Genomic DNA, 20,984 nt, shown 5'->3' with positions numbered 1-20,984 from the left:
ACATACGACCATAGGATCATGAAAATTAGGCTTCCCGTCCGCTCAGCCATATACAAGCATGATACCGGCGGATTAGTAGTTAGGTGGGTGACCACTAGCGAATCCCCGCTGTTGTATGTTTTTGCCAGCACATGTTCTTTTTTGCCCATTTTTTGTACCCGCCACCTTATCAATCTAGGTCAGCAGCTAAATAGACGCCAGCAGTAATAAAGAGTATACGAGCCTAACATTGCTTAACACGCAAGCCCACGATGCATCAGGCAGAGGATGTGAACACTCTTTTTGATACCGCGATGCACAAGCACGAACTAGAGCTATTCGAGCAGGTCAGGACCAACGCCCAAGGCAATGCGAAGGGACGCGACGATGAACGAGCCGTAGTCATTGCGATAAAGAAGAACTCGATACCAGCTCTTCACTATCTGATCAAACACGGCGTTAGCATCAAGCACATCGACAGTTCTGGCAAAGAGGTTGAAATTTCCACCCTGAAGTTCCTGCTCGCTCATGGCTGGGACATAAACTGGGCAGGAGAACCTCGATCTTGGCAGAGTCCGTTTATGTGGTCTTGTATCCATGACCGCGAGAAGCTTGTATGGTGCTTAAATCATGGCGCAAAACTTGCTACGCCCGGAGAACCACCGTACAAGAGGCCCATACTCCAGGAGGTCGCAGAGAGTGGCGACATCGCAACATTTGAGTTTCTGCGCTCTAAAAGGGCGCCCTTGGGGCCCTGTACATTGCATAGGGCGGTACTCATGGCGGCGTTGGGTCACGATGGGACGGAAGACCCCGAAAAAGACGAGGAATGGCAACGGCGGAGCAGGGCGCGTTACGTCCAACGTATGGCGATGGTGCGCCATCTAGTTGATACCGTGGGCTTGGATGTGAACAAGCTAGACTTTCCGCGCGATACGAAATGGTTGCAAGGAGAAATGGGGACGCCACTAGAATACATCGTTGGCGTCGGCAGACCAGATACGGATGCACGCGAGCTGACATGGTTTCTACTCGACCGAGGCGCGGATCCGGATGCTGCACTCGCTGAGGCGAGAAAGTATGACCATCCAAGCTTCATAGAGTGGGTGGAGGGTTGGGAAGCACAACGAGGTCGTGAGGAGTTGGAGCAACACAAGAAAAAAAATAGAGACGAGCGCCTGTGCTGTGTCCAATAACTGTCGTGTATTCTCAGCAATGAATCTCGATCGACACATCGCTGAACGCCCATCCTACTCTCATCTAGATGTCGTGCTGCTTTGTTACGTGGGTTGCATCAATGCCCTTTGCGACAGTCCCGACCCGACGAAGTGCAGGCGCTGCCGACGGTCTGTTGGCCCTAATTCTCTGTAACCTATTGCGCCATTGTACGGCAAGTACACTGGCAGCCTTCAGTTCCCTCGCCTTCTCTATCTTGATGAGATCGATCTCTGCCTGTTGCACATTGTACCCCTTACGAATCTTGTCTACCCAGTCTTTACGAGATACTAGCTGCTTGTCCACAGTCATCATGTCTGCTGGAATACTACGCCATGCCTCCCAGTCGAATGGCGGCAAATAGAGCATCTTGTGATCCTTGTTACAGATCAAAGGGTTTAGATCGTCCTCTTGAAGTTTCTTGTAACAGTTACGACAAAGCTGGAAGTAAAGGCAGTGCTTGCATACCCAACAGTCAGTTAGCATGTTCTCCCATTGCGTCCCGCAGTCTGCACCGCAGCCATATCCTGAGAGGTACGCCTTAGTGGTAGTTGTAGATGATGGAGATGTGGCTGGTATGGTTTCCGGACTGTTCTCGGACGTCGCTGGCACATCATCCTTGTGGGATGGCTCACAGCTTGGCTGTGCGGGCTCTTCAGTACCCGGTGCGTTTGATTTCGCCTCCGTAGCGTTGGTAGGTTCATATGGCCCGATTGCTTGCCATGCTGCAACAGCATCCGCATCTTTGTCGAGGACAGTCAACGTCTGAGCGAGGTTCGAGAAACGAAGAGAGAGTGAATCATCATCAGGAGCTTCAGGCCACTTGTCGAAGACACTGCAAAGCCGAGCCTGCGCTTGCGCAGCAGCTGACTTATTGTCTTGTTTGAGGCAGTATAGCCTTGCTAAACAAAGGCGAGGGTCGGAAGCTCCTTGACGAAGATTACGGATAATCGTTGTATTTAGGTTGACAAGCTTCTTCAATCGGCTGGTGTAGTCTTCGCAAGCGCTCGAGGGAGCTGCTGCAAGCTCAGCAACTCCCTTGTCAAGAAGAATCGGGGCCAACTTCCGGGCCGCGTTCCATGCTGGCATAAACAACGTTGGATTCTCGTCTGATTGCAGGACAATCCCTTCCCAGTGTTGTATACTCCGGTACTGATCATCTTGGGACGTACTTCCGTGGAATCTGAGGACAGCCTGGAAGTGCTGCAGCTGTCCTGTTGCTTCGGCAGAACTATCTACCCCCGGTTCCTCTCCAGTAGAAGGGTCTGGCGACTTGTAGTCTATAGCCTCCTGGTACAGAGAGATGACTTCTTCCACAGCTCCGACATGTTTTGCAGCCGCAATGATGCATGCATGGACGTCATCTTCGTATGCTGCTCTCCGTAACCAGTATGTTGGGCCACGGTTGTTGGCTGTTGCATCCTTCCAATTGCGAATGTATTCGATGATAGATTGAAAGCGCTTTGTGTCGGTCCAGGTCTTGAAGATACCTGAAAGAGCGTATAAGCAGAGCCAATTCATATCAGACGTTTCTTCGATATCCTGGCTCAAAAGCTCCTGGAAGGATCTGATAGCCAGGTCGTAGTCGCAACACTTCCTAAAGCAGTTTCCTTCCGTCCTGAGCAGGTCCCAGTAGGCCTCCTTGTACGCATCATCCGTCTCCAGTGACCCTTCGCCGAGCGACCTGAAATCCTGCATGTAACCGAGGGCTGCACGATAGTTCTTTTCATTCTCATGGGCCTTTGCTAGACCGAAGAAGAGTCCCCAGTTTGACCGAGGGTGTTGCTTCGCTTTCTCCAACGCAATAACAGCTTCCTTGTAATGCTCAAAGACGAGATACGTAGCGCCTACGCGGTAATCCCAGGTGGAGTTGTCGATTTCGATTTGCTTGTGCTTCTTCACCCAACCAATGTACTCGTCGATCTCTGCGTTCGAAGGCGGGTTCCATTCTTCAAAAGGTCTGTCTGGCTTGGATAGCTGTTTATCGGTGTCAGATAACCTTTCAGAATTGTCAGGAAGAACTCACCTTGGCTACAATACCCCATGAGATCCAAAGGTAATCCTTGTCTGTTGTTCCAGTCGAACAGCTAAACCAGTGGGTCGCCAGCCGCGCTGCGATGCGCTCGAGAACGGAGTATTTGCTCGCGGCATCTGAAATGATGGACTTTACCCACTCACTCTTCTCTGCATCCTTTGCATAGCCTTTGGCCACTTGCGAATTCTTCAGCAACGCCAAGATAGCGTCGAGGTTCTCTTCAGAATACAGGTAATCGTATTTCAACCACGACAAATTCTTCTTGGAGAACCACATATCGATCATCTTGGGGTCGCAGAACAAGTCAACCAGCTTGCCTCCGATCCCAGTCATAAACTTTCGTTGTGGCTCAAAATCATCGAGCGTCTTGACCAAGGCCTTAAGATACTCATAAAACCACAATGAAGCATGGTCGCGCATTGCTTCGAGGCTTCCGTCCTTCCGACTGTCGAACAGAACATCGATGCACAAGCTGATCATGGTAACGTTCACAGTGTTGTCGTCATCGAGGTGAATATGTACCTTTTGTGCCATGGCCTGGAAGAAATCATCGAACCTAAACCTGGCGTAATCTGTTGCATCACAAGCTTTTCGTATGAACCGGCGACAAAGCTCGACTTCGGCAGTAGTGATCGCTTCAGCATGTAACTGAGCGATCGCAGATTCGGCTCCCGAGGAAGTATCCACGGACAAAATATCCCTAAGGCCGTCCTTGAATTCCACCCTGCCCTCCTTGTCAATCGTGAGCACAGGCGAGTAGGTAGTAGCAATTTGATCTGTGAGGAGGAAGTCCTCCTTGAAGGTGAAGAAAAGAACGCTCTCGAGAAGCTTGATCTTTGGTGGGTAGGTACAGCCTGCAATCCACACAAGAAGAGAATTGAGCACCTGAGCCTGACGTGAAGTCAGAAGAGCGTCCAGCGTCTTGATTCTGTTTCTCTGTACGGCGTTCATGTCGGCACTTGTGTTGTTGATGACCTCCTGAACTTTTCCTTTAGTGTCGCAAGCGTTGATCTCCGTCAACTTGGCCTCCAAGTTTCTGTAGTTTCCGCGTATGCCTTCAAGCAAAAGCTCGATGTTCGCGTCGCTAAGAAGAGCCTTCAGACCAGGTTTAGTTTTGCAAACCTCCTCGATCCTGGCGCTTGTGACAGCTCTCAGATCGCTTGCGTTCGGCAGCGAGTCTGAGGCTATATTTGCATTGTTGCCCGCTCGTTCCATGGATTGGGCAGAGACTCTGCGTTTCCCGAGAAGAATGGTGTCGACATCTTTAACTCGTTGCGAGATCTCAGAAAGCGCATCGTCGTTTCCGGACACGAAGAGACGTAGGGAAACCCCGTTAGACTTGGCTGAAGACGCAGCTTGGCCGGCGATAGTTAACATCATCACCTCTACACTGTCCAGCTGGCCAGGACTATCGAAACCGTCCATGCATATGAAATAAGTCCCTTTCATGGCGCGCTGTAATCCCGAAACAAGATTATGCCATCGATCCTCAGCTCGCGCAATGCTTGCGAGTCGCGTGCACTCGTCTGCTACAGTTTGAGCATATCCGACATCTGCAGCTGCAAACTGGTATATGATGGACCCAATACACCGTTCGAGGGAGTCGTCTTTTTCATCTCCGTAGTAATAGTAAGCGATAAAAGCCTGATTAGGTCCGCGTGCAGCCCGACATTTCTTTTCGAGATGAGAAACAACGTGGTTGAAAAGATGTGTTTTGCCGAAACCTGAGTCGGCCTTCAGGAAGAGGACCTTCTTTTCGTGCTGTTCCAGATCAGCCCAGTGGCTGAATGCAGGCTCGTCTTGACTGAGCCATTCTCCTGTCCCTTCCACATGCGTTTTGCAGAGCTCACTGTGCCGCTTGGTCCAAGTCTCCCAGTCCCCAGGCTTCTTCAGTCCCAAACTGTTCGCTATCTTGACCAAATTCTCTTTCTGTTGGTCTTTATTAGCTCGACCGTCCAGAGTAGTCTTCATCTGCTGAGTGACGCTCAGAACCTGATCACCGACTTTGTATGTGGCTTGGAGGTATTCAAGTATTTCACTCTGGTGGCGGGCTCTTTCCTCGTCAGATTTGACGAGATGCTTCGCAAGCCCTCGAACTCCTACTAGTATGACATCAGCCTCGGCTCTGGTGAACTCCTGAATATGATTTTCCATGAGCTGGAGTGACTCTGCGACCGCATCGTTCGAGTTGAAGAGAATGATTCCGGCCATCGACTTCATTCGCTCTCTTGTGCTGGTAGCTAGCTTGTAGGAAGAACGAAGCACACCCAGAAACTGTGATAGAATCTCGTATGCTGGCCTACGAAGAGGGCGCGGCAAATAGGCTCCATCTTTGCCGGCCTCTTGTTCCAGAAAGTACACAAGACGTCGCAAGAAGGCGGATGAGCGTTCCATTAGAGTGACGAACCCGTCCATCATATCGTTGATGCCGCGTGCTGCTTGAATCACGAAGCTTATCGCATTCCAGCATTGAGCAGTTGGTCCGAAGATTACACTTGCCCCTTGTGCGACAATGCTCCCAAACTTCTCGAGACAGGTACCGACATTGTTGAGAACAGTTCGAGCATGTTGGTGGCTTTTCGTCGTTGACTCTTTGATGTCTGCATCAATCTGCAGCTGGAAGCTCTTGAAGGTAGTAGTACTATCTAGCTTTTTCTTGGTGGTGTCCTCATACTGCCGCACGACCTGTGGCCAGACTTCGCTGAGATCTTGGTCCTCGTCGAAGACCGGATCTGTAGGTTCAGGACTATCCCGCCCACGCCCAAACCTCATGTTTCAGTGCCCACAAGAATACTTCGAGGGTTTCTAGAAGCAGCGAAGCTATAGCCTCACGGGGGCCAGCAGGTCTGTCGCTAAGTCTGGGAGTGTTTGTCTCTTCTGCAAAAGATCGAGGTCAACTTCGGAGTAAGTATACCGTAGACTTTGGGCTGGGCACGCGCCCACTTTGTTGTCGCAGAGGCGCTATTAAAGCTATTACCTCCGAAATCCTAAGAACAGGATTTCCGTTTTGGCCCCCAGATCTCAGCCGTGCCTCACCACACGTCGCGTGCTTGATTGGCTGCTGAGTACCGTCTCATCATCCCGGTCCAAATACCATCACCGGTCTAGGTAAGATCGCGTCATTTGTGGTACTGCTGGACATGGTATAGCTGCAGGATATATGGTGTAGCATGACTGCAGTATTGTGGCTGCTCGTATTGTCTCCGCGGTGGGTACAGCCTATTGCCACGGCGTCGCTTGTTGACGGTTGTTGAGACTGGGGGTGTATGTACGCCCTATGACATAGCACAAATCAAACGCGTGATGGAGTTAAGGTTGATGCGCAAAGAGATGCGATGATGGAGTGCTATGAACATCAGCGGGCGCGGCCCTGGGGGCGCGCGGTACGGTAGCTTCCTCGTGTGAGCCGAGGCCGGCGCTTGCTCCCGGGCTGACTCAGCGCCCGTCCCACCCACATCATGCCCACCACTTCTGGGCGCGACCGATCATCAGTGCCAGACACTTCAGCTCTCTTGATATGCTTACCTTGATACTACATATGGGGTCATGCCCCGAAAGACTGTCTGCAGTGTTACAGTCAATCCAGCTAAGCCCATCCTACCCATGAGTTAAGTCTCCATCCGATGGGCGGGGTTTCTCTTGGATATGCGCTGCATCGTCATTTAGCGTCTCACGGTCGTACCACGCACTTCCATGCTGGGGTTCTGTTCTTGTTGCATTCTTCTGTATTGCCTTGCTCTCTGCCATTAAGCTTAATTTCGTGACTGGTATCATACTGAGAAGCATGAGCGCGCAAAGTTGCGCTGCGTCCAATGGGTGGCAGGTGGCATGGCGGGGCTCCTCACCGGATCTTCAGCTCGATAACATGTGAGGTATTGTTTACTATCGTGTCTTGTGTCTCATCTTCCTTCATTATTTGAACCCGCACCTCGATCAAGCGTGACGATGGCAGACGCTCGTCCGTGTTGGCGATGGCAGTGTTGTGAGTGCCACGGCGACAACAGCGTTGACAATGACCTTGGGTGTGCACATTGCGGATGTCATTGGAGATGCCATAATTGCAAGATTTTCGATGCAAGCTATAGGGCAGAGACTACTGCTGGATCTCTTACCGCGACGGCCACACATCAGCGGTTGAAAGCTGTCGTCCGCATGGCTGATCAGGTTGTGCCTTCCTCGTCGTAGGCCTACCCCACCAACAAGCTTCCTCTCAGCGCCCGGCACACGATGGCAATCGTCTCTCCTCTTTCACTTCTTTGCGCAAGGATACCGCCTGCTTGACCAATCTGCCTCCGGTCCCGGACCGTTCGCTAGACCTCTCCTTCACCTCCAATATACCCGACTCACTCTTGCCATTTCGAATCACTTTTTGCCATGGATACCTGTTTTCCTATATTGTTGCCTTATGGTCTTAGCAGCCAGTATCAGGATATCTTGAGAGGGAGGAAAGATACGCCAGTGCGATGTGGACTGCCGCAATACCGCACTGCAACGCTGCTGGAGATTTCGAGGCTCAATCCGTTTGATCCGCACCAGTCTCTGCCCTCTCTCGGCCGTACGCCCAACCCCCGTCAAACCATTCGACAAAGTAAGCCTAATTACCCTCGTCAGAAGGAGGATAATATGGGGTTCCAGCGCAACATCAAGAAAATCAATATGGGTCCAGCAACAGGCAAAGAGAGACGCGGTCGAGCGAGGCGAAAACCTCAAATTTCGGTGCGCAAGCTCCCCAAAGCTGGCTCCAAGTTTAGTCCCGGATTCCGAGTGGGCGCATCCCAGGACTTGCCAATCACGCTCGATAGCGATGATGACGCGCCGACAAGCACTCCCCAGCGGTAAGTCAAGACAAATCGCGCTCACAATACGCCTGTTCTACGCTAACATCGGTAGTTTTGACCCTCGTCGAACGCATGTCTCACTCGCCGAGCCCAACCTACGAGGTTTCCGCTACGATGGCACGAGTGAGAGCCCGCGCGCATTACCGAATACGTTGCATGCACCCATAGGCTTCGTCCTACGACGCTCCTCGCCAACATCTAGCGGGCCCGCAAAGGATGGATCGCATGCTGTACCCCAAGAAACACTACAACGAGATTCTGATGGCGGTGGAGAAGCAGCACCGATCCGTAAGCCTGCCACGCGACGCACACGCCAACCTCACGCACTCAATGAAAGCCGGAAAGAGAGCAAGCCTGGGACTATCAACATGAGTCTTATGGATATCGACGACTTCGGTCTGAGAAGTAAGGTCACTCAGCTAATGGCTGTAGCACCCGCGCTACCCATTGTGGATCTCTATCACCTCATCATGGACAGCGAAGGCGATCTACCGTTGGCGAAGAAACAAGCCATCAGGATGAGTGAAGCACCGCCGGCACGGCATCAACCAGGCTTGGATGCAGACGGCGAAGAGGTCATGGTCAAGATAGACCCCAACGATCCCGCTTTTGAGTGGGACGACGATGAACCTCAGCCTGAGTCAGCCGCTACAATCGCATCGAGACCACATTCCAAGCCGAAAAGCAAAGCTACAAAGTCAAAGAGTCTACACCATCATGCAAAGCCTTCCAAGAGCGCAAATTCAAGTGCAAAACACTGCTCAAATACGAGCGCCAAACGAACGAAGTCGTCTTCAATGAACCCTACGCACGCCAGAGAGACCAGCAGCGACCGCGAGTTCGTCGTCCCCGATAATACTGTTCATTACGATCTCAATTCTGATATCTCTAATGGCTCTGATGAGTTTCTCGGTGTTGAGGTACGCAGTAGACGTGCAGACAGAGACGTTGAGATGTTTGACAGCGAGGACCCATTAGATCTGGATATAGACATGCAGCCGCGCTTTGCATACACCGCCAGACTGATGAGGAAAAGGGCTAGAGTTTGAAAGATGTAAAGAGTGGTTGGATTGTATTTAGCGACATGTGGATCGAGCGATATCAATACCCGGCGTTTGGTGTATGTGGGAGAAATGACAGATCGATTTCGGGTTGCTACATCATTCAGTCAATGCATGCAAGCTCCCGCGCATCGTCGTACAAATTTTAGAGCATTGCAGCCATCTAGTAGATACGTGATATTCGATCATGCTTTGTTGCATGAGCGCCTTGTCCTGCGGTTACTCCTTTCAATGCCTGCTCGCTCTTGCTGCCACCATTCAAACGGGCGCTGAGACATTGAAGTCTCACAGGTAAGACAACAAACAGCAAAATTAGCTTCAGCGCAAACAACATAGATAAGTGCCATGTTCTCTCACCTTTTGCAGCGCGCTCTCGGTCACCTCGGCTTTCCAAGTGAGATTGACAGTGTATCATCCTTCCCATTCATCACATCTCCGTCTTTCATTTCATCATCCTTCTCGCCTCAATCTCTCCTCATGGCTGTCGACTGCCCTCAATTCTCGTTCACGAAGCCAAAACGTCTTCCAAAGCAACGGTGCCGCCCATGCAATACCGCTTTCCGGGTTGCAGCGGCACAACTCGACCTGATTAATCGAAAAGCTGGAGGGATTCGTATACCAGCGATCGTAGATCTGAGTGATGGAGAGCCCAGCCCGGAGGTAGAATACGAGATGGTGGAACATGCTGTGCAGTAAGCCAAACGCGTGAGAATGACTAGACACAGTATCTAACGAACGCATATAGGAACGCACTGGCAAAAGAACGTGGTCTCCCAAGGGGTAACACGTTCGAGCGCAAGACCTCAATACGTACGAGTAGTTCCAAGTCACCAATCTCGCAACGAAAGCGACGCTTCATCGTGGATTCGGATGACGAGGATAGCAGTAAGTTACCAAGCTTCACATTCACGCTCGTTTACTCACCTTACTTAGCATCTTCAACGTCGTCTCCTTCATCTAGCCAGAAACATCACCAGAAAGAGCGACCTATTCGTTCCGTTAGTCGCAACACAAAACGAAGAAGAGACAGCTTCCTATCTGACTCCGACGCTCCCGGCGATCAACCAGTCAGAAAGGTGAAGAAGACGCGACAAGACCTAGCAGCCGAGCTGGACGATCTGGATATCGAAATGGAAGGTTGGAGCGCAGCTGAAGAAACGCCTAGGAGACAGCGGCGGGGAAGGTAGCCCCTGGGGTACATGAGCAGCAAGCGTGAGGTACGCTCATTCTGCGTGCCGCCAGGAGAGACACTACACAATTCTTAGTCTTCACAAACGCGACACACTTAACACAAAAACAGCACGAGAGCAGGGAATGGCAAAGGCATGAAAACGTCTTCTTATCTTCAAACATCTAATTAGATAGACCTATCCCATCATCTAACATCCAAGAAGACACCCATCACATCAACCTTCATATCCTTGTTCTTCCCTATGTGAAACAACTAACCCACCATCATCCGCACTTAATGATGGCACATTTTCACAACAATGAACCCCAAGATGAGCATGCCCACAAGAATACCGCCGATAATGCCGACTACAGCTATAGTTGACAAACCGCCTTCAGCGCCAGAGCTGCTGGACTTGACTTTGAGGTCAAGAGTTGAGGTGGGCTGAGCAGCGGTGTCCGCCTTGGAGATCTCGTGGAGAATGTCGGAGATGGAGGATGGAGAGGCCATGGGTGTGTAGGGCGTCGTCGGGGTGACGATGGTCGCCAGCGCGGAGAGCTGAGTGACAAGCGGCATAGCGGGGATGGAGTAGGTGGAGGTGGCTAGTGGCGCGATGGCGCTGGGGACGTTTAATGGGGCCATGGTGTTTTGTTGATTTGTTGAATTCGGGATGTGTGTTGGAAGTCCGGCTTCGAGACTATCGTAAAATGTGATGGAGATGGAGCTTGGTGATGGAAGCTTGTGATGAGATATGGAAGATCTTTTGTAGAATGAGTGGCGATGTGGTGTGAATGATCGTTAGACATGATGCTTTCACAATAGCTGTCTAGAGTGTTCTGGTAGAATGTCGTAAGTTGACAATGTTGCGAATTGTGGTAATACTGTGGACTACTTACTGCTGGTCTCTGCGAGCCGAAACGAATGAACGGCACATGATCATGCCTGTCATCCTGCGACCATCTCCATGACACTCGTGTTGAATCCTTCCATATCACAATCATCTGTATGCAGGATGCCTCAATGCTCTTGGTGGCGCGCGCATATTCGCGTTGTTCACGCTCGACCCAATGAACTGCTGCATCTGCGTCTCCACCTCTTTAGCAGCTAAGCGCTCTTGCTCCTGTTGCGCTGCCAGAAGCTTCTTGTTCTTGTATCGCGTCACCGTTTGTTGATAGAATACCCAGCATATGAACGAGAGGAAGAAAGGCGCAAAGACACACATGGGAATGAACCATGGCAAAGGAATGGGCCCAATCATGCGCTGTTCGGCGTTGATGGGTTCGGCGCGGTGTGAGAACTTGAGTACAGGCATGATGTGCGATGAACAGAGAAAAGACTGTATGTACGTTATTTGTATTGGAGAGTTGCGATCGAACGAGTGAGTGTGTGGTTGTTGAATGAGTGTGCAGGTAAAGATCGAATGGGTAGGTAAGAATGGCAGGTGGGGACGGGACCTTCACGATAGTTAAACCACACCAGCACAGCCCCCAGCAAATGAAAGAAGTGAAACCCACCCAAAATAACCGCCGAAAACCAACGATGTTGCCGGCGCAGAACCAATCTCACTGTATCAAGTAACGAGTCTCGGAATTAAAAAAAGCAAAATTGCAGGATACCTATGCGAAACTCTAAACTCCACTAGCTGGAAACGCGTCTGACAGCTGTACCTGTTTGATCTTCAACAACCACACCACATCTTCGCTGTCGACCGCAACATCTACCTGATGTTTTGGCGATGCATTGTGGGCGAATGTAGCGGTGATACGTCGCTGTAATCTCGCGTGCGGTTATAATCGTGGGGTGGGCCGTTTGCACTCAACGGCGAAACTGGCTGACCGGCTGGGTACTCCGGATTACGGGCGAGCGCCGGCAGTTCGATCACAGGACGGGACTTTGGATTCGAGCTGCGCGTGGGTATAAAGCTGGGTAATTGCAGTCGATATCCAGCATTATCACCGGTTCCATGCGTTGCGACTGACTGGAAGTTATCAGCGGATGTCCTTCGATCTACGTGATCTCGTGTAGCGTACGCACCTTTTTCGTCGAAGCCGTCTTGCCAGTTCTGTGCGCGAGCAAGATCGACGGGATCCATGCCATATCCCTCCGAAATTGGTATGTCAGCAAAATGGGTCGTGGAAGGTGAGCCGTCACGGCGGCGGCGTCGTCCACGGACGACCTCTTTTTCATAATGTGGATAGCGACGGCGGCTATCACCCTTTTCCGGATCATGGGTCGTGGGAATTAGACCCCTACAGTACTTGATTGCTAGGAAGCATACGAGGACAACACCGAGGGCCAGTATGATGACACCGATGATGTGGCCTGGGTTTTTCGCGAAGCGGGGACCGTCTCGCTTGGCGAAGGTTGAATGAGGATCAGACGATGCATCTGTTATTGGCAGTATGGGATCAGTCATTTCGAAAGGTGTGCCGCGATCGAAAGCGACTCCGGTAGCTTGAGGCATCAGGGTGGACACGGTGCCGTAATCGACGTACGATGGTGACGCATCAATTGGCGGTGCTACGTTTGGATTCCAAGGATTGTTCGAGACTGCCCTTAGGAAAGGAGACGCACTTGCGTGAGCACTGGCGGTTGAGGTCGTCTTCGTACAAGCTGTGCAATGGTGGCAGCCGATGCTAGAAACGGGAACGTCCGAAGAGAAGAATGTGCCTCCATCGGATGCAGTGGAAGTAGACGTAGGGACAGCCGACGAGTAAAAGGTACCAGGATTTACTGCTGTTGAAGTGCTTGTAGCGGAGGCAACAGCAGTCGTTGAGACGTCTGAAGAAAAGAACGCTCCTCCGTCTGAAGCAGTAGACGTCGTTGCAGCAACATCCGATGAGTAGAATACACCAGGATCGACTGCAGTCGAAGTGGTAACAGAAGACGAAGTCATCGTACCTGAGAAAGAAGTTCCTTGCGCGGCATTAGGCCAAGTAAAAGCCGCCATAGTATTGTTTTGTGCCATGTTGGATGTTGAACAAGTAATGTTGGTGATTTCGTCTTGTTACGTCTGGTCGTAGTTGGGATGAACGAGGACCTGGGAAGATTGCGGAAGATCAATTGTATACAGTAGCTCAATCGCGGTGTCCGTACAGATTCCACACCATATGGTGACTGCCACTGGACATTAGGCCTGTGAGCTCACAATGTCGGGTTCGATGACGCTGAGCGCTAGTCACATCAACGGCGACATTCTAAAAGGTATACTCCAACACATTGTAGGCTTTCGGATCGATGAGATCGTGAAGGTCCAGCAAACCTGGCGCACAATGCCCGACGAAGTAGAGTCTAGAGTCTTTTCCTCTCCTACTCCAAGTATCAGCACACTGCTAAGAGAGCACACGGACATAGTAGCAACCTTATCATACCTCAGCGCAGATCGGCTTCAGACATGGCGTCTCCTTACACTGTCCCTTACTCCAGCGGCCTCGCCCTCGCGGCTACTAACATCAGCGATGCTTCGCCACTACAAAACAACATGACCTCCGTCTATCCCAGGCCTCTACATCCACCCAACACTTCAAGCGCCGAATACCGTATCTGGCTCGGCTTCTTCATCTTCGGTGTCGTTTCCGCTGCAATCATGGTCATAATGATGCTCTGGCTGTGTGCGTTATCATCTGGGGTCGCTCGTTTAGCTCGTAGAAAACGCGAGGAGAAAGATGAGCAAAAAGGCTTAGCAAGTGAATATGAAATGCATGAGAGGGTTCGGCAGCCGGAGCGCGCCGCACTGCCGCTGAGGAGGGCTAGATAAGATGAACATATGGAGATGAGAAGTAGAGTCAGGAAAGTCAATCGTATGAAAGTCAATTTGATAGTCTTCTGGTACCAGCGAGTGTGATTCTGGTGCGTAAGCACCGTCTGTTGAATGCAAGGTAGCTCTGTGTGGCAGATGGTGCTTCTTCTTATAGAGACATCCCCGGATGAAAGGTCAATAGAAAATTCAACTCTGCTACAGGTGATCAAGACTGAGCATCGCGTGGATGCAAAACCACAGTCCAACTATCCGTCGCGATCGCCGTTAAAACACTTCCTAGAGGAAGCTGACTGCTCACCAATGCGAACTTGATATCCTTGCAACCCACAAATTTGGATTCAAATTTGACTTTCTTCTGCTCCTCAACAGGGATGAGGAGCGGCGTGTCCGGTTCATACTCGACCTCCTTTTCGGCTTTGAGCTTGCCATCTGAGCCGAAACACTCGAAGTTGATCTTACATTGGACCAGCGCTGAGAAGAGACCGGTGCCTAGTGTGGTTACGTAATGGAGGTAGAGGGAGACTAGTTCGATCGACTTGAAAGGTGAATCTGGGTAGTCAACCGTCACAGATGCGGGTTTAAGGTCGGGCAGGGTGCTGCGGAACGCTGTTGAGGCGACTTGCGGTGGAGATCTTGGCCTGATACCCAGGAAAGTGATGTTTGCGACGCCCAGCGCTCCTGCGGAGATGGAGGTGAACTGAACGCCTTTGTAGATAGTAATGGGAGTAACGACACCTGTAGGGGGGATTTCAATGTCCTCAAACTGGGTTGAAGGAAGTCGTTGTCAGTTCTTGACCACCAATCATTGGGTAATGACAAAATACTCACGTCAAAGAGCTGCGTCGTTCTTCGGTCTAAGTGAGCCGATCCGATAACAATAGGCCATAAGAATACGGCAATGAAAACCAAATCTTGGACCCGCATGATTGCAAAAGAGATGGAGAGTGAATATATAGGGGTATCTGGATAGTGCGGTGAGTGTGATCACTGGGGCAGAATGTTCTGAGCTTTATACCTCAGGAGTACGCCCGGTCGTAGCCTTTCTGTACAGCAATCCGTAGTTCTGTGTGGAGGCTGCTACGGATATGACCGGGGATGGCGTTGACACAACATAAAACACCGATATAGCGAAGTGAGCTGAATGTGAGTTCATGCGCGCATTCTCTGAGAGGATGCTAACGCTAGCCGCGATGGGTAGAGGCTGCATCATAGAGCGATGGACTGGATTGGCGTTCAAAGTGGCTTGTGGTCCAAGAGGGTCTCAGGTGCCAAATGATGCGACTGCGTTACACGCAGTCTCAGTCTGAGCTACGATATGCAGGAGCATCCTACCAAAGATGAAGAAGTGCCATAGGTAACGGCTCGTGATGGCCGTGTCTTTCTTTCGGTGGGTCTTGTACACGAAACATACGAGGAAGACGCCAGCTGATGGGTGAGAATGCGATCCAAAACGCGCCATGGTAAACTCGAGTCCTACCAGAGACGTGAGGTCGTGGAGAGTATACAAGAATGATGAGTGTGAAGTAGGATGTCGCGATGTGTGATGTATTGGGTCGCTTTGTCGTGACATGTGACAAGCACTCGGTTCGAGACATTCCGTTGCGCCGAGTGAAGTTGGTATTAAGGTGCAGTGTAATGTCGCGTTTTCCAAGTGAATATCAGTCGTGAGGCTTCCAGATGTATCACCAGTCCATACTTTAGCGTTAACCGAGGGTGCATGAGAATGCAGGGCGGTTGCGGGTGGGATGCCATGACGGAGGCGGAATGGACCGGTTTGGCGCACGAAGACATCCCGCGGCCGGTGGAGCTTTCTTTTTCTGTATCCGAGCTTTGCGCAACCCTCCCGCCGCGACCACCCACCTCGACGACCTGCTACCACCACCGTGTAGCTCCAATTGGGTCGTGACAACATTCCCATACCCTCAACATGTTGGCTGCTCGCTCCTTCGCCGCCCCTGCGCGGCAATGCATGCGCCAGGCTACCCGCGCACGATGGGCGCCCGCGCTGTCCCAGGTGAGCTTCCCGCGGGACACTCGATTCTTGCGCCTGGCGAGGATATCCGCAGAGGAAGAGAAAAAATAGCCTGGAACTCTACTAACATATGTAGATGTCCGCCCGGACATACGCCTCCGAGGTCGCCAAGTTCCACGGACAGAAGGGCAGCGACGGCAAGTACTCCGTCACTCTAATCGAGGGTGATGGCATCGGCCCCGAGATTGCGCAGTCGGTCAAGGACATCTACTCGGCCGCCAACGTCCCAATCAAGTGGGAGTCGGTCGACGTGACCCCGCGCCTGAACGAGGACGGCAAGACGGTCATCCCCGACGAGTCCATCGCCAGCGTCAAGAAGAACTTGGTCGCCCTCAAGGGCCCCCTCGCGACGCCCATCGGCAAGGGCCACGTCTCGCTCAACCTCACTCTCCGCCGTACCTTCAACCTCTTCGCCAACGTCCGCCCCTGCAGATCCATCGCCGGCTACAAGACGCCCTACGACGACGTCGACACTGTCCTGATCCGTGAGAACACCGAGGGAGAATACTCTGGCATCGAGCACATTGTCGTAGATGGCGTTGTCCAGAGCATCAAGCTCATCACCCGCGAGGCCTCTGAGCGCGTTCTGCGATACGCCTTCCAGCACGCCCGCGACATTGGCAGGAAGAAGGTCCGCGCTGTGCACAAGGCCACCATCATGAAGATGTCCGACGGTCTCTTCCTCAGCACCGCCCGCGAGATCTCCAAGGAGTTCCCCGACATTGAGTTTGACGCCGAGTTGCTGGACAACACCTGCCTGAAGATGGTTACCGACCCTGTTCCCTACAACGACAAGGTCCTCGTCATGCCCAACTTGTACGGAGACATTCTCTCCGACATGTGCGCTGGTCTCATTGGTGGTCTCGGTCTTACTCCCTCCGGCAACATTGGTGACAACTGCTCCATCTTCGAGGCTGTCCACGGTTCCGCCCCCGACATTGCTGGCAAGCAGCTCGCTAACCCCACCGCGCTTCTTCTCAGCTCCATCATGATGCTGCGACACATGGGTCTCACCCAGGAGGCCGCCAACATTGAGCAGGCTATCTTCAAGGTTCTTGCTGAGGGCAAGGTAAGCGCCAGACATCATCTTTGCATATGAATACATGCTAATCATATTACAGACCATCACCGGTGACCTTGGCGGCAAGGCCAAGACCTTCGAGTATGCCGACGCTGTCATCAAGGCCCTGAAGTAGATTAGGTTATGGATTTGACGAGCATTGAACGACCGAATGGTAGCGATTACATACTGTGGATATGTATTAGGCCTTGTACTATAGCTGCCATCTAGCTAGATATACCTCTTGAACTTTGCACGTTATGATCGATTCACTATTGCCGGAACTTACGTGAAGTACTAGAAACGGTCATTTTAATATGTTGTTTGATATCAGCGCCGCCTGAGGTGGTAGTGACGTTAGATGTGTGCCATAGATGCGGTCTTGCAGAAGAATGGCAGCACCTCCAACGACCCACGGCGCAACGCGGGCAAGTATTGCCGAGCAACATCGCGTTACCTTGATCAAGACCCCATCACAACCCCAATCTCCCGATGCCACCCAAACCTCCCATCCGGCTTCCTGCGAAACCTCCCACTGCACCGAAAGCGTTCGCGAAGCCCTCACTACCGGTTCGACCCGCAAATCCAGCCCCGCGTACTCCGCATCCATCAAAGCCCACCCCAGCAACACCATCTCGCACCACTCCCCCACCCCCACCACCACCACCACCCCGATGGCATGAAACCGCACGCGCTCGCACAGGCGGCCGCTACCTAAAATGGGGCACAAACGGTATTGTAGCCATCTGCGCGCTCCTCTGGATCCGCGACCACTTCATTGAGATCCAGCATGTGCGTGGCTCCTCCATGGCACCCACGCTCAGTCCCGATGCGCACGAGACGGGTCGGGAAGATTATGTTATTGTACGACCGTATCAGGAGCGGAGAGATGGCAAAAACCGGGCTGTGAAAGGAGAGAAGGGTGAGGATGGGAAGGATGGCGCTATATTCTGGGGCGTAAAAAGAGGAGACGTAGTAACGTTTTGGAAACCGCATAAACCGGGGGAAATGGGGATAAAACGCGTTGTGGCTGTTGAAGGGGATACCGTATATCCTACACGGGGTTACGCGCTTGATCCTGCTTCGTTCAAGGACAGGTTGAAAGGTGTACCGGATGGACTACCTGATCACGACGAGGACAGCGTTGCGGGTAGAGATGGGGAGGAGGTGGGTAAGGTTGTTGTGCCGTATGGACATGTGTGGATTGAAGGGGATAATTGGCGGAAGAGTTTGGATAGCAATGATTTTGGGCCGATTAGCAAGGCGTTGATACAGGGGAAGGCGGTTAGGGTTTGGAGAGACTGGTTAGGTCTGAGGGAGGTGGGAGATGAGAGGGTGAGGGGGGAGAGGGGGAATAGAAGTAGGGTTGTTGAGGGGAGGAGTGAGGTTCCTGTGGTGTTTTTGGATGGGTGATCGTGAGAGAGCGTGGGATGGAATGATACCCAATGAAGATGGGAAGACTGTTGCGGTAGTGATAGGTTTGTACATGTATATCTACCCCATTCAGTCTCTCTTGAAAAGCGTCTCAATCTCCTTACAAACCGCATCGGTCACACCCTTCGTATTCTCACTCCCACCCAGATCCTTCGTCTTAACTCCCCTCTCGGTAACATTTTCAATCGCCTTCATCAACCCATCTGCTGCCTTCTCCTCGCCGACCCACCGTACCATCTCCGCCGCACTCCAAAAAGCACCTACAGGATTCGCAATCCCTTTCCCCGCGATGTCCGGCGCAGACCCGTGAATAGGCTCGAACATACTCGGGTTCTTCCTTGTAGGATCGAGATTCGACGACGGCGCAATGCCAATCGAGCCACTCAGCGCAGCAGCAAGATCAGACAAGATATCCGCGTGTAGATTTGTCGCAACGATGGTGTCGAGCGAGGAGGGATGCAGCGTCATGCGCACCGTCATGGCGTCCACAAGCATCTTGTCTATCTCCACGTCCTCGTACTCTTTTGCGACTTCGTAGAAGACTTTGTCCCAGAGGACCATGCCGTGGCGCTGTGCGTTGCTCTTGGTCACCATGGTGAGCTTCTTGCGTGGTCGTGAACGCGCAGTCTCGAATGCATACCGCATTACGCGCTCGATGCCCACGCGTGTGAAGATGCTGATTTCGGTGGCGATGGTGTGCGGGCTGTCTTCGTGAGATGTGCCGCCTTGGCCGGAGTACTCGCCCTCGCTGTTCTCGCGGATGATCATCCAGTCGAGGTCGCCGGGTTTACAATTTGATAGAGGGGATGTGGTGCCAGGGAGGATGCGTGTAGGACGGACATTGACGTATTGGTTCAGCGACTTTCGGATTGGCAAGATGAGGGACCAGAGGGATATATGGTCTGGCACGTTGGGCCAGCCGACGGCACCGAAGTAGATTGCATCATAGGCTTTTAGTTGCTCGAGACCGTCCGGTGGCATGTACCATCCTCGCTCAAGATAGTTCTTGCTGCTCCAGTCAAAGGTTGTGAAGTCGAATTCGAAGCCGCCGATGGTTTTGCTCAAGACGTTGAGGACTTGGATAGCGGCTTCTGTTATGTCGACGCCGATACCGTCGCCGGGGATGCAGGCTATACGGTGTATGTTGGTAACAGAGTGGATATGTGACGGCATCTTAGTGGTTGTGGTTGCTGTAGGTTCGGAGATATGTTCAAGCAAGGATCAGAAGGTCCGATTGATAGAGATCGGGATGGCGATATATTACCCTGCAGGTGATGGTGTTCTCTTGCTATCTGACGATTACAGCAGGCTCATAATGTCTTATACTACAGGTAGGTCACGACTACCGGACATTCTTTCCCCGCCTAGGACAAACTACTCCCGGACATAATTCTACGTCCCGACGTCGCTCCCCAAGACACATGCAGCGCCTATGTGCAAGGTGAGCTAGTCGCTCGCAGTTCCCCTCTCGAGACCCTGTGCGTCGCGCCTTCCCCGCGCTAGCTCACTGCAGCCGCATGCCCCACCAAAGCCACGCGTGTCGAACGCACCAGAGCTCACCGCTTGGGCCGAGACCACCTTTGCCATAACAAACGTCTTTCTGCCTTTCTCGCATCTAAACCTCAATTGCTTTTTCCAACACTACAACAAAAACACCACATACTACCCCACAATGGCTGCTGCGTATCCTCCCGGCGGAACCTTCTTCGAGACGGTCAAGAAGAGCTTCGTGGACGTGCCTGTCGATGAATCCAAGGACAATGCTATCTCGACGAACGAGTTCCTAGAGGCGGCTGAGAGCACGACTACTCTGTTCGATGTCTTGGGCTCGGTGGCGTTCAAGCCTGTCAAGAATGACATGAGCGGCAACATCAAGGTGAGGGCTGGAACTGATGCTGCAGGAACAGCTGTACTAACGCCGGGCAGAAAATCCGCGACAGACAGCTCGCAGCACCCGCCCAATCAGAATCACTCCAAGAGCTTGCCCTGAACGAGCTCAAGGAGAAGAAGCACACCGCCACCGAGGGTCTCGTATGGCTGAACCGGTAAGCTATCCTTTCACAACCCAGCATCACGTTGCTAATCTGTCCCAGTGGCCTCGACTTCACTGCCCAAGCCCTCCGCCACAACATCTCGAACCCCTCCAAGGAGCTCGCCGACTCCTTCCGCGATGCCTACGGCAACACACTCAAGCCCCACCACTCCTTCATGGTCAAGCCCATCTTCAGTGCTGCCATGAGCGCTACACCCTACCGCAAGGACTTCTACGGAAAGTTGGGCGATGACGAGAGCAAGGTACAGGCTGAGCTTGAGAAGTGGCTGGCGGCGTTGGAGAAGCTTGTTGCTATCCTGAACACATTCTTGGCGAAGAAGGAGGCCAAGTGGTAGACAAGGAAAAT

The 20,984-nt window shown here is 52.2% G+C and overlaps 9 protein-coding genes across 9 annotated transcripts; 4 read left to right on the top strand and 5 right to left on the bottom strand.

Annotated features, from left to right (window-relative positions):
• Positions 1-251: 251 nt before the first annotated feature.
• Positions 252-1,117, top strand: J4E79_004438 (uncharacterized protein; the record flags this gene model as incomplete). Its single annotated transcript, XM_049353323.1, has 2 exons — positions 252-1,057; positions 1,081-1,117. 2 exons carry the CDS (start codon positions 252-254, stop codon positions 1,115-1,117), a joined length of 843 nt encoding a protein of 280 aa, XP_049212702.1.
• Positions 1,118-1,239: 122 nt separating this feature from the next.
• Positions 1,240-6,001, bottom strand: J4E79_004437 (uncharacterized protein; the record flags this gene model as incomplete). Its single annotated transcript, XM_049353322.1, has 2 exons — positions 1,240-3,171; positions 3,221-6,001. 2 exons carry the CDS (start codon positions 5,999-6,001, stop codon positions 1,240-1,242), a joined length of 4,713 nt encoding a protein of 1,570 aa, XP_049212701.1.
• Positions 6,002-7,885: 1,884 nt separating this feature from the next.
• J4E79_004436 (uncharacterized protein) lies at positions 7,886-9,109 on the top strand (the record flags this gene model as incomplete). The annotated part of the gene is made up of 3 exons (XM_049353321.1): positions 7,886-8,064; positions 8,120-8,987; positions 9,089-9,109. The coding sequence occupies 3 exons, from the start codon at positions 7,886-7,888 to the stop codon at positions 9,107-9,109; spliced, it is 1,068 nt and encodes a 355-aa protein (XP_049212700.1).
• A 1,484-nt stretch (positions 9,110-10,593) lies between these two features.
• On the bottom strand, positions 10,594-11,611 carry J4E79_004435 (uncharacterized protein; the record flags this gene model as incomplete). Its single annotated transcript, XM_049353320.1, has 2 exons — positions 10,594-10,918; positions 11,364-11,611. 2 exons carry the CDS (start codon positions 11,609-11,611, stop codon positions 10,594-10,596), a joined length of 573 nt encoding a protein of 190 aa, XP_049212699.1.
• A 640-nt stretch (positions 11,612-12,251) lies between these two features.
• J4E79_004434 (uncharacterized protein) lies at positions 12,252-12,763 on the bottom strand (the record flags this gene model as incomplete). The annotated part of the gene is made up of 2 exons (XM_049353319.1): positions 12,252-12,277; positions 12,334-12,763. The coding sequence occupies 2 exons, from the start codon at positions 12,761-12,763 to the stop codon at positions 12,252-12,254; spliced, it is 456 nt and encodes a 151-aa protein (XP_049212698.1).
• A 1,541-nt stretch (positions 12,764-14,304) lies between these two features.
• Positions 14,305-14,983, bottom strand: J4E79_004433 (uncharacterized protein; the record flags this gene model as incomplete). Its single annotated transcript, XM_049353318.1, has 3 exons — positions 14,305-14,331; positions 14,358-14,822; positions 14,888-14,983. The coding sequence occupies 3 exons, from the start codon at positions 14,981-14,983 to the stop codon at positions 14,305-14,307; spliced, it is 588 nt and encodes a 195-aa protein (XP_049212697.1).
• Positions 14,984-15,986: 1,003 nt separating this feature from the next.
• On the top strand, positions 15,987-17,287 carry IDH2 (NAD-dependent isocitrate dehydrogenase; the record flags this gene model as incomplete). Its single annotated transcript, XM_049353317.1, has 3 exons — positions 15,987-16,073; positions 16,168-17,160; positions 17,213-17,287. The coding sequence occupies 3 exons, from the start codon at positions 15,987-15,989 to the stop codon at positions 17,285-17,287; spliced, it is 1,155 nt and encodes a 384-aa protein (XP_049212696.1).
• Positions 17,288-18,654: 1,367 nt separating this feature from the next.
• On the bottom strand, positions 18,655-19,758 carry J4E79_004431 (uncharacterized protein; the record flags this gene model as incomplete). Its single annotated transcript, XM_049353316.1, has 1 exon — positions 18,655-19,758. The coding sequence occupies one exon, from the start codon at positions 19,756-19,758 to the stop codon at positions 18,655-18,657; it is 1,104 nt and encodes a 367-aa protein (XP_049212695.1).
• A 499-nt stretch (positions 19,759-20,257) lies between these two features.
• J4E79_004430 (uncharacterized protein) lies at positions 20,258-20,973 on the top strand (the record flags this gene model as incomplete). Its single annotated transcript, XM_049353315.1, has 3 exons — positions 20,258-20,461; positions 20,512-20,630; positions 20,679-20,973. The coding sequence occupies 3 exons, from the start codon at positions 20,258-20,260 to the stop codon at positions 20,971-20,973; spliced, it is 618 nt and encodes a 205-aa protein (XP_049212694.1).
• Between the last annotated feature and the right edge of the window lie 11 nt (positions 20,974-20,984).

Source organism: Alternaria viburni, assembly GCF_023758015.1.
Source record: "Alternaria viburni strain BMP 2772 chromosome Unknown scaffold_7, whole genome shotgun sequence".
NCBI lineage: Eukaryota > Fungi > Ascomycota > Dothideomycetes > Pleosporales > Pleosporaceae > Alternaria > Alternaria viburni.
This window is presented reverse-complemented; position numbering and strand designations above follow the sequence as displayed.